General features: G+C 47.5%; 1 protein-coding gene across 5 annotated transcripts in view; it reads right to left on the bottom strand.

The window, feature by feature from the left end:
- Window positions 1–1,082: 1,082 nt before the first annotated feature.
- IQSEC3 (IQ motif and Sec7 domain ArfGEF 3) overlaps window positions 1,083–12,612 on the bottom strand; it is a 103,266-nt gene continuing 91,736 nt past the window's right edge. For 2 of the 5 annotated variants that reach the window (XM_069860501.1, XM_069860545.1), the window contains 7 exons: window positions 11,875–12,014; window positions 10,928–11,053; window positions 9,703–9,802; window positions 7,501–7,662; window positions 6,632–6,724; window positions 5,937–5,980; window positions 1,083–3,704 (listed from right to left, as the gene is read on the bottom strand). In XM_069860501.1, the coding sequence (XP_069716602.1) occupies window positions 3,267–3,704; window positions 5,937–5,980; window positions 6,632–6,724; window positions 7,501–7,662; window positions 9,703–9,802; window positions 10,928–11,053; window positions 11,875–12,014 (1,103 nt within the window). In that variant the 3' untranslated portion in view covers window positions 1,083–3,266. Of the gene's footprint in view, window positions 3,705–5,773; window positions 5,854–5,936; window positions 5,981–6,631; window positions 6,725–7,500; window positions 7,663–9,702; window positions 9,803–10,927; window positions 11,054–11,874; window positions 12,015–12,612 lie in introns of all 5 variants that reach the window. The other 3 variants (XM_069860523.1, XM_069860512.1, XM_069860534.1) reach the window with 3 other exon arrangements.

Below are 12,612 nucleotides of genomic sequence, written 5' to 3'. Positions count from 1 at the left end.
TGAGTCTGTGTGTGCTGTTTGCATGTGGGAGGGATGAGGGATTAGAAAATGCAATAGATCAGATGAGATGTAAACATGCTTTAAGGTGCTTGTCATCCTTCAAGACCAACCTTCAAAGGAAAAAAACAAATCCATGTTTTGAAGTGAAGTCCGAAGGGCTCAGCTACACAGTAGAATTTAGAGCAACCTGTTCCACGACAACCTGGAATAGAGCGGTCTGATGTCTCTCCTGCTAAATCTGACAGAAGCTGTTGTATCCAGCAAGGGTTATCTACATTTGTTTCTCTGTCCGAAGCTCAAGGCCAGCCTTTGCGAGGTCAGGGAAATGGTGCCAACTTGCCCTGAGAGACTGCCGTGCCCTGGGTAACCTGTCACTTCAGCTAACTTGCTTCCATCCTTCATCCAGCACGAAGAAGGGAGTCTCATGAAAGCTACCTTATTTCTTCTTTGCATTCTTGTAGCTCTCCCAATCAATTATTAAAGCAGCAAACCTCTCCTGTAGGAACTTCATAGATGTTGTTATAAATATTTCATCTAAAAAAATTATTTCATCAAGTACCTTGAGGTTTTTGGTTTTGTCACTTCATGTTAAACGTCAGTTAAAATCGAATTTATTTATTTTAACACGCAGGGAGACCTTTAGCAGCTCACTGCACCCTGTGCACACTGCACAAGTACTAGCATTCCTCTCAGACAGCCAAGTAACCGCTGAGAAGGGAAGGCAGTGCCAGTGCCTCCTGGATACCACCCCTTTCACTGCAGGCAATGAGTAAAAATGAAGTGGCAGCCACACACTACGTTGACTGGACAATGGCAGATGCCACGTGTACGTTTTCCCAGGAAGCTATGGGCAGGTCATATGAGATTCTGGCTGCCGTGGGGTGGTGGGGTGTCACCCTGGAGGGGAGCAGCAGCGTATCAGGCCATCTGCACCTTACAACTGGCTGGAGGGTGTGGGGCTGATCTCTGGCTGTCAGTAAGGACCTCTCCCTGGGCTCTGCTTTGAGATGTGGAGCATCCTCACTGCCTTGAGTGGCTGACTAGAAGAAAACTTCTCTGATCTGGCAAGAGATTGGGCTTCAGTTCAGGGTTTTCTTACAATCTTTTCTGTCTTCTTCTTCCACAGTCCTCCCTGAGGCTGTGCCTATTGACACCTGGTCAGTACATCTCCTCTTGCATATAAAAGGGGCAGCCTAGTACTCTGCTGTAGACAGCTAAGCAAACAAATTAGACAGACCTGTTGGCACATCTGGGAACATGGGTCAGACTCCAGAATAAGGGGACCTGGAAGTGAGCAGACTCCTGCCCATGAGGGCTTCACTCCAGTCCCTGCCCACTTCCCTAACTCCAGCTGGACTTATGCCTAGGTCGAATATGTGAACTCTTTCAACTGAACTTTTCAGCAGAGCCAGCTGACATCCCTAGAGCACTGAGGGGAGACAGTCTCCGGTGCACTGTAGTTTTGTCACTGGCGATAGCCCCTGAAATGAGCATACTTGCATAATCCCTAAGGAAATTGTTGTGTGGCTTTTACCCAACCAGTTAAGAAAGAATCTCCTGCACCTGTCTTCACCACCCCTTTTCCTCCAACATTTTGCACGTCTCCACAACAACTCCTGCCACTCCTCACCCAACAGTTGCGTTATCAGCACCCAGTGCTCACGTCTCAGCCTTGAACAGAAAGGAAGCGCATTTCTTTCTGCCCCTTTTAAAAAAAATAAGAATAGAGGCCCTAAAAGGCATTCTGTCCTATTTTAAAATCCTAAAGTTGATCTTAAGCCTTGAAGGGAGATAGAGGGATTGAGCGAGACCAAAGCCTTTAAGCTAATTAATACCTTCCCCTCCCTACTGCTCAAAGAGATTTTTTTTTTTTCTAAAAATACATCCATAGCCCATTTTTAGTACTGTCTTCCTTCACATCAATGTTCCCAATAAAGCAGAGGAGCTGAGCTGTCATCTCTATCTCAGGATCTTCTCCCTCCCCTCACTTTGAAGCTGGGATAGGGAGGGAGAGAGGAGAAGAGACCTTGGAGTCTGGTATCTGGGCAGCTGCCCTATAGGAAGGGCTGATGGAGGCAACTATATAGCCACGCAGAAGATACAAATAGGATCTCACATGAGTGGTCTCCAAAAAGCCCATTCCTTCTTGCACAAGAGGAAGAGCCCAAATGAAGGGATCATCCACCCCACAAGGCTTTGCTTTCAAAATGTGAAAAAGCAGGTGAGCAGGAAACACAAAACAAGGTAGAAGGAGGACTACAGAGGTGGGTCTGGTTTATGCTAGAGAAGACAATCTTTGTGTAGGTGTGGGGGCGTATGTGTGTTGAGGTGGGAGGGCACCTCTTGGTGCCATCTCTTTGGAAAAGTACTCATCCATTCCAGGAATATCCCTGGGCTTAATCCCTCCCTTCTTCTCCCTCAGAGATACTTGATGTTTCCTTTAGTAAGCATGCGCCATACATATGCTACCATACAGGTGTATTTACATGTGATGAGGTCTGCTAGGTCTCAGCAGAGGTCTCTGGTACAATGCTCCAATATAACAACAGAAAGAGTTTTGGTGTTCAGAGTGAGGCCATTGTTGCGTTGAACTGCAGCTCAGGACAGTCTCTCCTCCTCTGGAGCTCTCTTTCAGTCATGCACTCCCTTCCTTGGAACCGGCTGCTGCAAGGAGATAATATTTCAGGAGCAACAAGGAGAAAGCGTGGCAAGTGGTACAAGTTCTCAGCTCCAGCTCAGCAGGTGGTAGCAGCGGTGGCAGGGGGTAACTCCACCCCAGGGAGTGCCCCAAGGTCGGTCCTTGGCACGGCAGAGTCCATGTGTCTCTGAGGCTGGCGAAGTTTTGGAGTGGGTACAAACTTATGGCCAGGTAAATGCAAGACAGGGAAGGAGGTTGAGGAGTAGCAAACGGAAGACACGGGTGCCTACAAAGCAGCAGGTCATCAAGCCTCTCAGGAACAGGGCAGCAAAGTGCTACATGGGGACAGTACCAGCACGGGAGGCCAGCTGGGCTGGCAGGGTGTGAGGATGCGTGAGCATGTAGGTTGGCAGTTTCTATAGATGGCTCCTCACAATTAGCATCGTCTTGAAGGGAGACAGGGTAACAGTTAGGTCAGTCAGCTCTTTTTTTCTTTTTTTTTTTCTTTTCTTCTTCTTTTTCTAAAAAATAAATCACAAACTAGATCTCTGTAGGCAGAAAGGGTCCCCGGGGGGTGGTGGGGAAGGGAAGCAGGGAAGTCTGTGCTGTTTTGGTGCTGGTGGTGTGGCTACACAAGACTGCGTGAGCCACTTGAGTACCTGCGCCTCTGAAGCAGGGAGCTGGGGGGGCAATATTGGTGGGGGTGGTTGTAGGGAGGTGGTGGAGGTGGGAGGGGAGGCTGATGGACCAACTTCATGGGGGTCCCGGGGAGCCCACTGCCCACACCACGCCAGGGGGTGGAGGTGCAGGAATCGGAGGTGACATAGCGTGTCAGAGTCTGGTTGAGGGCCGGCTCCATTCGAGCGAGGCACGGCTTGTCCAAGACAATGACTTTGACAATCTGCTGGCACTGTACAAGTGTCCCCGCCGAGGCGGGGTGCGAGGGCACCAGTGCTGTCTCCAGCCGCTCCCGTGGCATGTTAAGATGCATGCTGGGCTGCATTCCACTCTCGGGCCCCAGGGCGGAGTTGTGCTGGTACGTTTGAAGCCTGTTGTGAATTGACACCTAGTTTAGAAACAGCCAAAGAAGCATTAAATGTTACAAGACTTTTCCCATCTGCTGCTACTGGCTGCCCTGAACCCCCGCCACCAGCCGGCCTCACGTGCATTAAACCCCCTGTCCCCAAAAAACTTCTAGAACAGACACAACCCCTGGCTGCAGAGCTCCTTGCAATCGCCCCATCATCCCCATCTAGGCCTAAGTGCCCCTGTCCTTCCCATCACATCAACGGCGGCAGGGCCGGTGTTCCCAAATGCGATGCAACTTTGATTATCCAAATGGCACAGGGAACGCAAGTCTGCTCTACAAATGGAGGCGTCTGTGAATTCTCATGGCAATTAACAGACCTCAGAGGTCGTGCCCTTGTCCCCACCAGCAAAAAGGAGAGGGGAACCAGACAGCAAGGTTCCAGGTAATCGAGGGCATATGTTTCAGCAAAATGATTGTAGCTGAATCTGAGATAGAGAGAGACAGAGAGACTCAAGCCTTTCCCAGCTCCCTGCCTTTCTGAGTAGGAAGGTGCACCACGTGACTGTCTAATCTGTTTACAAAGGAAAAAGCAGAAATCTGACATACTCCAGCAAAAGGCAGCTCCCTCTGATCCATTTGATGGTTTGTCAGTGAAAGGAAATGATTTTCAAAAAAAAGAAAAAAGAAAGAAAAAAATGCCCATCTAGCTCATACAATGATAAAAGAAATTCATGATGAAATGGCAGCAGATTAGATAATCTCAAAGAAATGGAAATGCTCCTCTGCTGGCAGAGTATTACTTGGGCAGCTAAAAGGGGGAAGGGAAGCAGGAGGTCATCAGGGTCCCCACAGAGAGATGCTGATAATGGAGTCAATTAAGGAAGCTCACTGAGTCCAGTTTGAAAAGGAGGAGGTGGCCTGGATTGGAGGTCCCTAAAGAGGAAAGTATAGCAGCAAAATGGTGTTTTCCAAGTGCTGGATGAATTTATAGTTCTTTCTGACAAGGACATGGGCTGATGGAGACCCCAAACCAGAGCAAAGTTGCCAGGTCAAAACAAAATGCCAGTCAAGTTACAAACCCTGGGTAGGAAATCAATGCTTGCAGATTGGCATGGCACTTCCAGGGAAGCAGAGGTGCAGATGGGACAATGGGGGTGACAGACCTGACAGTCTGGCATGTTGGGCAGCAGCACCAGCAGCTAGGAAGAAGCTGTGGAGTGGCCAAGCTTCCCACCACACTGGAATGAGGATGAGCTGCCTGCCCCTCATCAAGCATGGAGGTTGCTCAGACTCACTGTGCAGCAGGACATAATATTGTGTCCATATTTATTCAAGCACTGCAGCAACCCCTAGGAAAAACTGGTTGCCGGGCCATGAAGTGTAAATGACATTAGAATACATGGAACCCCTTCTCCACATGGAAACACTCATTCCAACAGGGATAGGAAATCGTCTGGGAGAGGCACCTTCCCTAGGAAAGGGGTGTCTGCAGGGAAATACGTTGCTCTTCAGGGAAAAGAAGCAGTACCCACTCTCCACAGAGAAGCTGAACTCTTCAAGTAAATATACTCTGACAAGAGGGGAAAGAACTACCCTAGAAAGGGGCAAATTCAGGATAATGGAGATATTCTAGACAAGGAGAGAGTAGGAAGTAGTAGATAAGATTTTCAGTGTGAAGATCACATTTCCTGTTTCCTCACAGGCAGTGGGAGTATGGGTGTCTGTGAAGAAACAGGCAACCCACTGGATGCTAGACATTCCTGCAAAGACAGATGTACACAGGACAGCCAAGCTCCCTACTTGGGAAGGTGAAGCTCTAGGGAAAGTCTCTGGTATACAAAGGCCATGCTTAACCCCCTTCAAGGGGGGATAGAGAGACAGAGCTGCAGAGATTGTGCAGGAAAGCTGGGCTGCAGGGAATTTGCATGTGATGCTGCATGGAGTTAGCATGTCAGGAAGGTCTTTAGAGGGGTTCTTAGTCTCCCCGTAAGCAGTGCGTGGGTTAGTTTATAGCGTTTGGGAGCTTGGTCCATGAAGGATGTTACAGTTATAAAAACGGATTGAAAATGCTTTGAAGTTTAGTTTGGATTTGAAAGTTGTATTACCCGTCCTAGCAGTAACTTTTAATTGTATCTCTGGAAATTGGTAAAATTGTCAGTCTGGCTGGGGAGGCATTGATTAAAACCTGAGAAAAGAAACAACAGAGAATGTGAGAAGAGCTGAAGTGAGAGAGAATTACTTACCTCAGCTGCTCTGCACTCTACTTACCTCCACTGTGCTGTCCGAGACCTTCTCCCCCAAATCCTTCTTGCCTTTGAAATAAAACAGAAGGTCTCATTCATGACGTCTAAACCTCTAGTCAAGAGCTGGCCCTCATACTGTGGACTGGAAAGCTAAGGGGAGAGGTACAGGGCCAAACAAGATTCCTGACTGCAGGAATAAATCCAGAATTTCTTGCAACCTGATAGCTACTCAGTGGGGTAGGGGAAGGTGCCTCTGGGGTCCTATCCTTAGTGGCATTGTAGTGACTTGGTAGCCTTTCTCACCTCTCCACTTGTTTTTTGCTGGCACACAAGCCAAGGGTATAAATGGATGCAAAGCCTTTGACACCAACAGGCTGGTCCAAAGGGCCAATGAAGAGGCTGGAGGAAGTTGATAGTGCAGTTATTGTGTTGCATCAGTTCAAGGAAGAAAAAGTGGCCCAGGTTCTCCAGAAGACACCTATGCTCCATAAGTAATACCTCTTTGCTAGATGTTAAAGCTCCAGACTGGGTAATGAGACTTTAATGGGTTTTTTTTAGGGTATTTGAAGAATGTATATGTTCTCATATTTCCACTATTTGCCCAAGGCTAATGTATATAAAACTGATGATTCCTTTTTGCAGTTATTCTCTCAGGAATCAATGAAAACACATTTGCAAAGGCTCATTTGCTCAACCAAGAGAAGCTGGGTGTCCTCTTACCTGTTGGAGAGCCTTGCTTAGACTGCAATTCCATCTGGGCTCCGTTGGTCCTTAATGAGAGACTCTTTGCCCCTTGCTGTTTTTCCAGCTCCCCTGCAAGACACAGGGGAGTGAATGAGGAGAGGGATGGAGGCAGGGACACTGGAATACCGAAGGAACAATATTGGAGGTCTGCGAGGACAATTAATGCAAGAAAATGGCAAAAGAGTGTCAAGTAGGGAGGGAGAAAGGAACAGCCAAGAAAAAACAGGAACTGGAGAGGACTTCACATATGGCAGAACTTGTGTATCTCCACATGGCCTTTTATTTAAGACCTGCATTTATACAGAATAGGTTATTGCTGCATAGGAGGGGACTACTGATGCTGAGCTACTTTGACTCGTCATTTTATATGTGGAAAAGCTATCAAAGGCTTCATGGACATCTAATATCTGTAAAACAGCCCACAGAGGGACACAGTCCAGACTGCTTGTCCCCTAGACATTCCTGGAGAGAAGAACAACTCTGCTAAGGCTACCAGACTTGTCCTGTACTTCCCAGCTATTCACAGATCATATTTGTATAACCAAAGGAGAATGGGATGGAGAAGAGCCTTTTTGGTCTTCACTCTTCCAGACCACTGTATTGTAGTATCATACACCCTTCTTCATAAGCATCACAAGTAGTTAAGTTCTTCCATTTCTCTTGCTGGTGGGTGGTCACAGAGCCCAACCTCTTTTTCATTGAACACAAAAACAACCCTGTGCAGACTTGTGCTACTCATCCTCTTTCACTCTCTTCCTGAAGAACCCATTTCTTTTAGCCTTTCTCCCTTGTACAAACATGCAGTGTGATGGCACTGGAGTGTGAACAGTATCAGAGGTCCTTACATTCAATTCGTATCTGCTCCAGCTCTGTCACTTCTGCTATTGACTCTTTCAGGTCTTCCACAAACTTCTGCATTTCCTCAGCACCCAGAGCACAGAAGTGTAGTACCTGTTTCTTTTCCGAGCCTGAAACTGGTGTCACCAATGTGATGCCATGGGGGTAATCTGTAAAGAAGATGTGTCAACAAAATAAAGAGGTGTGAGGTGTTCTCACTGGATTAGTTGGCTGCTTTGGACAGAGACCTTCCAACATGAGTCCAAAGGAATGCTGCACCTAGAGTTTGTCACACTGCAAACTGTGAGAACCTGCAGCATTTCCACCCTCCAAGGGAACGGAATGGCCAAGATGCAGCAGCAAGGCATGTGCCACCAGCAACACAGTGCTCCAAAACCAGAAGAATCTAGCTCTTAGGTACACTTAGCACAACATTGACTCTGAGAAGCTGAGCATAGAGGTAAAGCCCTTCTGAATCTGTGGAGGAGTAAACAACGATAATAAGAGGTCAACAACACTTTTTCTCCTGAGGGAGACGCAGCAGGAGCAGTTGGCTTCTGAAGTCAAATCCAGAACAGCCATTAACATCCACAGTAGCAAGACTTCTCCCTAGTCTCTACTTCCAGCAGCAGAGAACATGGCAGGGGTGTTAGCACCGTGTGGGTGGGAAGCTTGTTGTGCTGTGCAGAGAGAACGGCAAAGAGAAAAATGTGGGTTTGTAAGTGCCTGCTTAGTACACCCCAACAGGCAAAACACAGAGGAATCAAAGTCCCTGGGTCTAGAGAGTGAAAAATGTCACAACAAAAGGCCTTGCATTTTCAAAATCTGGTTGGGTGCAGGGTGTCAACCAAAAGAAGCATGAGAATGAGAGTGTGCAGAGAACTTGCCTCATTTGTGACTGGACTTTCTCTGCCTTTTGCTCAATGGTGATGGCTTCGATCCATTTCCTCCTTCCTTCTCACCTTTCTCCAAATTAAATTTCCCTCTTCTCCTGTCCTGCTTTCTCTTCTCTTCCATTGCTCCTGTATCTCTGTCTCTTCACCACCCACTTCCTTTATCAGTCTTTACCAAACAAGTCAAAGAACCATGCTGCTGTTTGCTGCCAGCTCTCAGCAGCCCACATTTTTGTCCCAGGGACCTTTTCCCACCCTGTGTCTGTCTCATCTGTTCAGATCACGAGTTCTTTAGGACATCTGCTTTTCTGACTCTACAGGGGATATGCACGAGGATGCCTTTGCCAGAAGATACTTGTGCAGTCCCAGGACAGTCACTATACTGCTGGAAGCTGATCACAGCTCTGATGGTGCCTCCTGGTTATAAATTACTCTTTTGTACATACAGGGATGTGAATGCCTCTGCACGCTGCAGAGGGTAAGGTGTTGGGAGGGTGACTCAGGCTACCAATAGGGTAGAGAGAGGATTTAAAAAACTTGGTATAGCCACAGTGCTGCTACAGTCCTTCCTTGCTGCATGTTCTACAAGTGCTCACAAAAACCCCAGTGGGCATCAGCCATGCTTGCCTGGAACTGCTGTGCAGTCCCTCTGCCTGCGACAGCAGGAAGCCTGCCTGTTTCTGGAGCTCCTCCACGACACAACCAGCCTCAGTCATGACACATCATGGCTCTGTTCCCAGACCATCAAGGTCAGGCTGACTCGGGCTGGCCGCTCACCATGCTTTGGTGGGTGCTGTTCCAAGGGCTCTGCTTCTGTCTTGGGAAGCTTTCAGCACAGCATGGCACAGTCTGGAAAAGCAGCAGGAGCACCTGACCCTTTATCAATGTCAAACGTAGAGATGCGAGTTGTGACTTTGGGCACGAGGGGAGAGGGGCTAAAACTGGCAGTAGCAGTTGTGTCAACGAGATTCTCCACCTATAGTTGGCTCCTGAGGCTCCAGTGTATCTAGGGATCATTTTCCTCATCCCTCCCCACTAGTGCTTTCTCTGCCACCATGACAAAACAGATCCTTCAATGAGCTTAAGTTCTGCCCTTCTGCAGGTGCTCAGATCTGGCAATAGGTACCGGGAGCCTCTTGACATCCCATTGTACTGACACAGAGATCTCCTCAGCACCAAGCCTCAGTTTTTTCCCCTCCACTTTTAACCCTGATGGAACCTTTCTTCTGACATAAACACACTGGATAGCATAACCTCTTCCTCCTTCTCCTTTTCCCTGCCAAACCCCTCCAAGCAACCCAGGAGCAGTGGACTTACATTCATTCTCAAAGAGATGGAACTGCATCCCTAACAGTCCGACCGACTTGCAAAATGTGTACGTTGAGGAGCTTTTCTTCTTGGGGCAGAGCTTGAGGATCTGTTGGAGGGAGAGATGCATCACTGGGCAGGGTGCTGGGGAATAGTGAGGCAAGAACAATGCAAACTGCTCAAAGCAAAAAAGGCTTTTTGCAAGCTTGGTTAATTGTACATGGGAGTAACGCTTGGTGACTGACAGGCTCTTTGCCCGGAAAGCTGCCTGGCAAGCTGCACTTGTAACAACACTTCCAAAATTCTGTACACATAGCCCTGAGGCTCTCTCCGCTCTCTGTCTCCCAGGGGTGCTGGCTTTTTGATGCCCACATTTCTGACTTTGCAAGGGTAACTCTTTTCACAAAGGGCAACATCAAAACCTGAAGGGAAGCCTGTCAGAAATACCTTGGAGCTGGGAACAAGACCATATGTGAATGCTGCACTGATCTTGTTCCCTCAGCACTAGTTCTTATGGATCTGATTTATTGCATGGAGTAGAGGGACAGCAAAGAGAAGAACTGTGTACAGGTTCACAACTGTACAAATGGGTGCAGAGGAATAGATAGTGAAAGCTCTCTTGTCCTCTGCCCCTACAGAGGCATTTGCTTTTAGCCTTACATTTGCAACATCCACAGCTTCATTAAATTCAGCAGAACTTCCATCTTGTTCGGTGTCCTTCCAGTCTCAGCATTCCTCTGCCCTCCTTTGTCCCTGTCTAAACTTAGTTGCATGGTTCCTGGAGTGGGATACTTTAAAAAGTACAATACATATTTGAGGCTCCAGTAAGTAATATCTACCCTTCTACAGGTTTTGCAATGCTATAAGGCAGTCATTTTAAACTGCCTTCAGATTCAAAGTGCATGGCAGGGCTCTGTCTACTATAGTACAAACAGACAAAGATATGAACCTCCCTTTCATACAATGAACCTCCCTGCTGGCAAAGGCATGAGAGAAAGCAATGACATTGCTTGGATGGCTGTGAGATGTGACAGTTTGTCTTTTCAAGGGTTAGAGGAGTTTTAGATTTGGTAGGTTTTTAACACTGAAGGATCCAAAGCTGTGTCTCACTGTTGATGGACCAGTAGATGGACCATCAGGGGGAAAAGGCATGTTGTGGACTGATTTTAGATTTCTTTATAGAAATCAGGACAAGTTTTATCACTGCAGTGCCTAATTGCCAGGGCACACTCACCACCAGTAGGTCATTGAAGAGAAAAACTTCCCTCTGGTGAGCTGCTTGCTTCTGCACTTTGTTCACATCAGTCACTTCATACAAGCGGCTGCAGCAAACTAGCCGGCGATGAGGAACGGACAGAACCTGCAGAAGATCCACAAGAGGATGCAGGGGCTGAGGGAGGTGCTGCTGTGGGTCTACCCCACCCTCAGACCACACAACTCTGTGCGGCGACTGTAGCACAAGTAAATTATGCTACTCAAATCATCTTCCCCACCACTCCTCATCATCACCCCTCACTTTTTCTGCCAGTGAAATAGCAGAAAGATCTATGACTTTGTGATCTGTATAGATCAGAGGAGTGGGACAACTACAGGGAACCCTCTTGCTCACACACCTAATTTTCGTATATCTCTAGCTTCCAGTCACTGGGGATCTGCAGGTTTCCTGGGCTTTGAGAAATTATATTGCTCATTTTGAGTAAACAGTTTGTATGTTTGTGCATTACAGATCAGTTACTGATAAAGAAGCTGTCTCTGCATTTGGGGGTCTCTTAATCCCAGTGCTAGTCTTTAGGGAACTCATTAGAAACAGATGGGTGAAATGGTTTTCTCCCACTTTGCCTTCAGCTTCCTACACCCTCACAAGGCCTGAAAGTTTGAAACACTGCAGGGCTATCACTGGAGCACTGGCAGGCAGGACCTGCATTGGCAGGCAGGACCTGTCCTTGGCAAACAATTACTGCACCAGATAGATACCGTAAATTCTCACCACCAAGATCCCCCAAATCAGGAAAGAATGAGATGGCAAGGAAAAAGATGTTTGGAGAAAAAGGTGTGAAATCATCAAGACAACCAAAGAAAGCATTACAGAAGAGGAGTAGGGGCAGAGAGGAAAAGGCAGAAAAGTCAGGGAGGTGGGGATGAGAGGAACAAGTGGGTGCCAGAGGGGTTATGCGTGCTCACCGTTTTCATTCCAACTATGGATTTCTCCACTTTAGTGACATAAGTCACATGGTCCTCATTGGATTTTAGCTCTTTCTGCTGGATCCTCTCATAAATCCCCACCACCAGCTCCCGTGGGATGTCAGCACCATCGTCCACCCCTGCCAAACACAGAAAATGTTGGGCAGGATAGGCAGGGAGAAAAGGAAAAGGAAGAAGCAGTGGTCCCTAACAGGCAGCTACTGTCTCTGCACTGTGCAGCACTGGGAAGACCGAAGGGAAAGAGCAACACTTGTCTGTAGGCTGTCTTCTTTTTTGCTCTAACACATCTGGTGCACTAGCAGGAGTCATTGACATCTCTAAGGCCAATGCAGAAGATTTCATTATTCCTTTGTTCTGCATGGTGGCTCCTTTCCATATGTTCCCTAAGGTTTTATAGCCACAATTTCACCTTCATGTATCTTGGGCCACTCAGCAGCAACCCACGTGCTGATTTCATGTCATCAGAAGTGCTAGATGTGAAGGAGATCCATGATGGGATCCAGCTGCTCCTCCTACCTATGTAAGACTTGTCTCTCCTATTTGCTTGGTGGACATTTTCCTTCTGTGATGTCTCCTAGGAGTATCACATTCTTGTTACTCTGTGGTATCTCTGTTCTAGACCTGTCCCTTCCAACTTTCACATCTCCTTAGATAAATCTCCAAATTTTTCTGTCTGACCCTTGCAGAGCCTGGCAGAAAAGTTTTCTTTCACCCTTT

Source organism: Phaenicophaeus curvirostris, chromosome 1 (assembly GCF_032191515.1).
Source record: "Phaenicophaeus curvirostris isolate KB17595 chromosome 1, BPBGC_Pcur_1.0, whole genome shotgun sequence".
Lineage (NCBI taxonomy): Eukaryota > Metazoa > Chordata > Aves > Cuculiformes > Cuculidae > Phaenicophaeus > Phaenicophaeus curvirostris.
The sequence above is the reverse complement of the archived record's forward strand: the minus strand, read 5'-3'. Positions and strand labels throughout refer to the sequence as shown.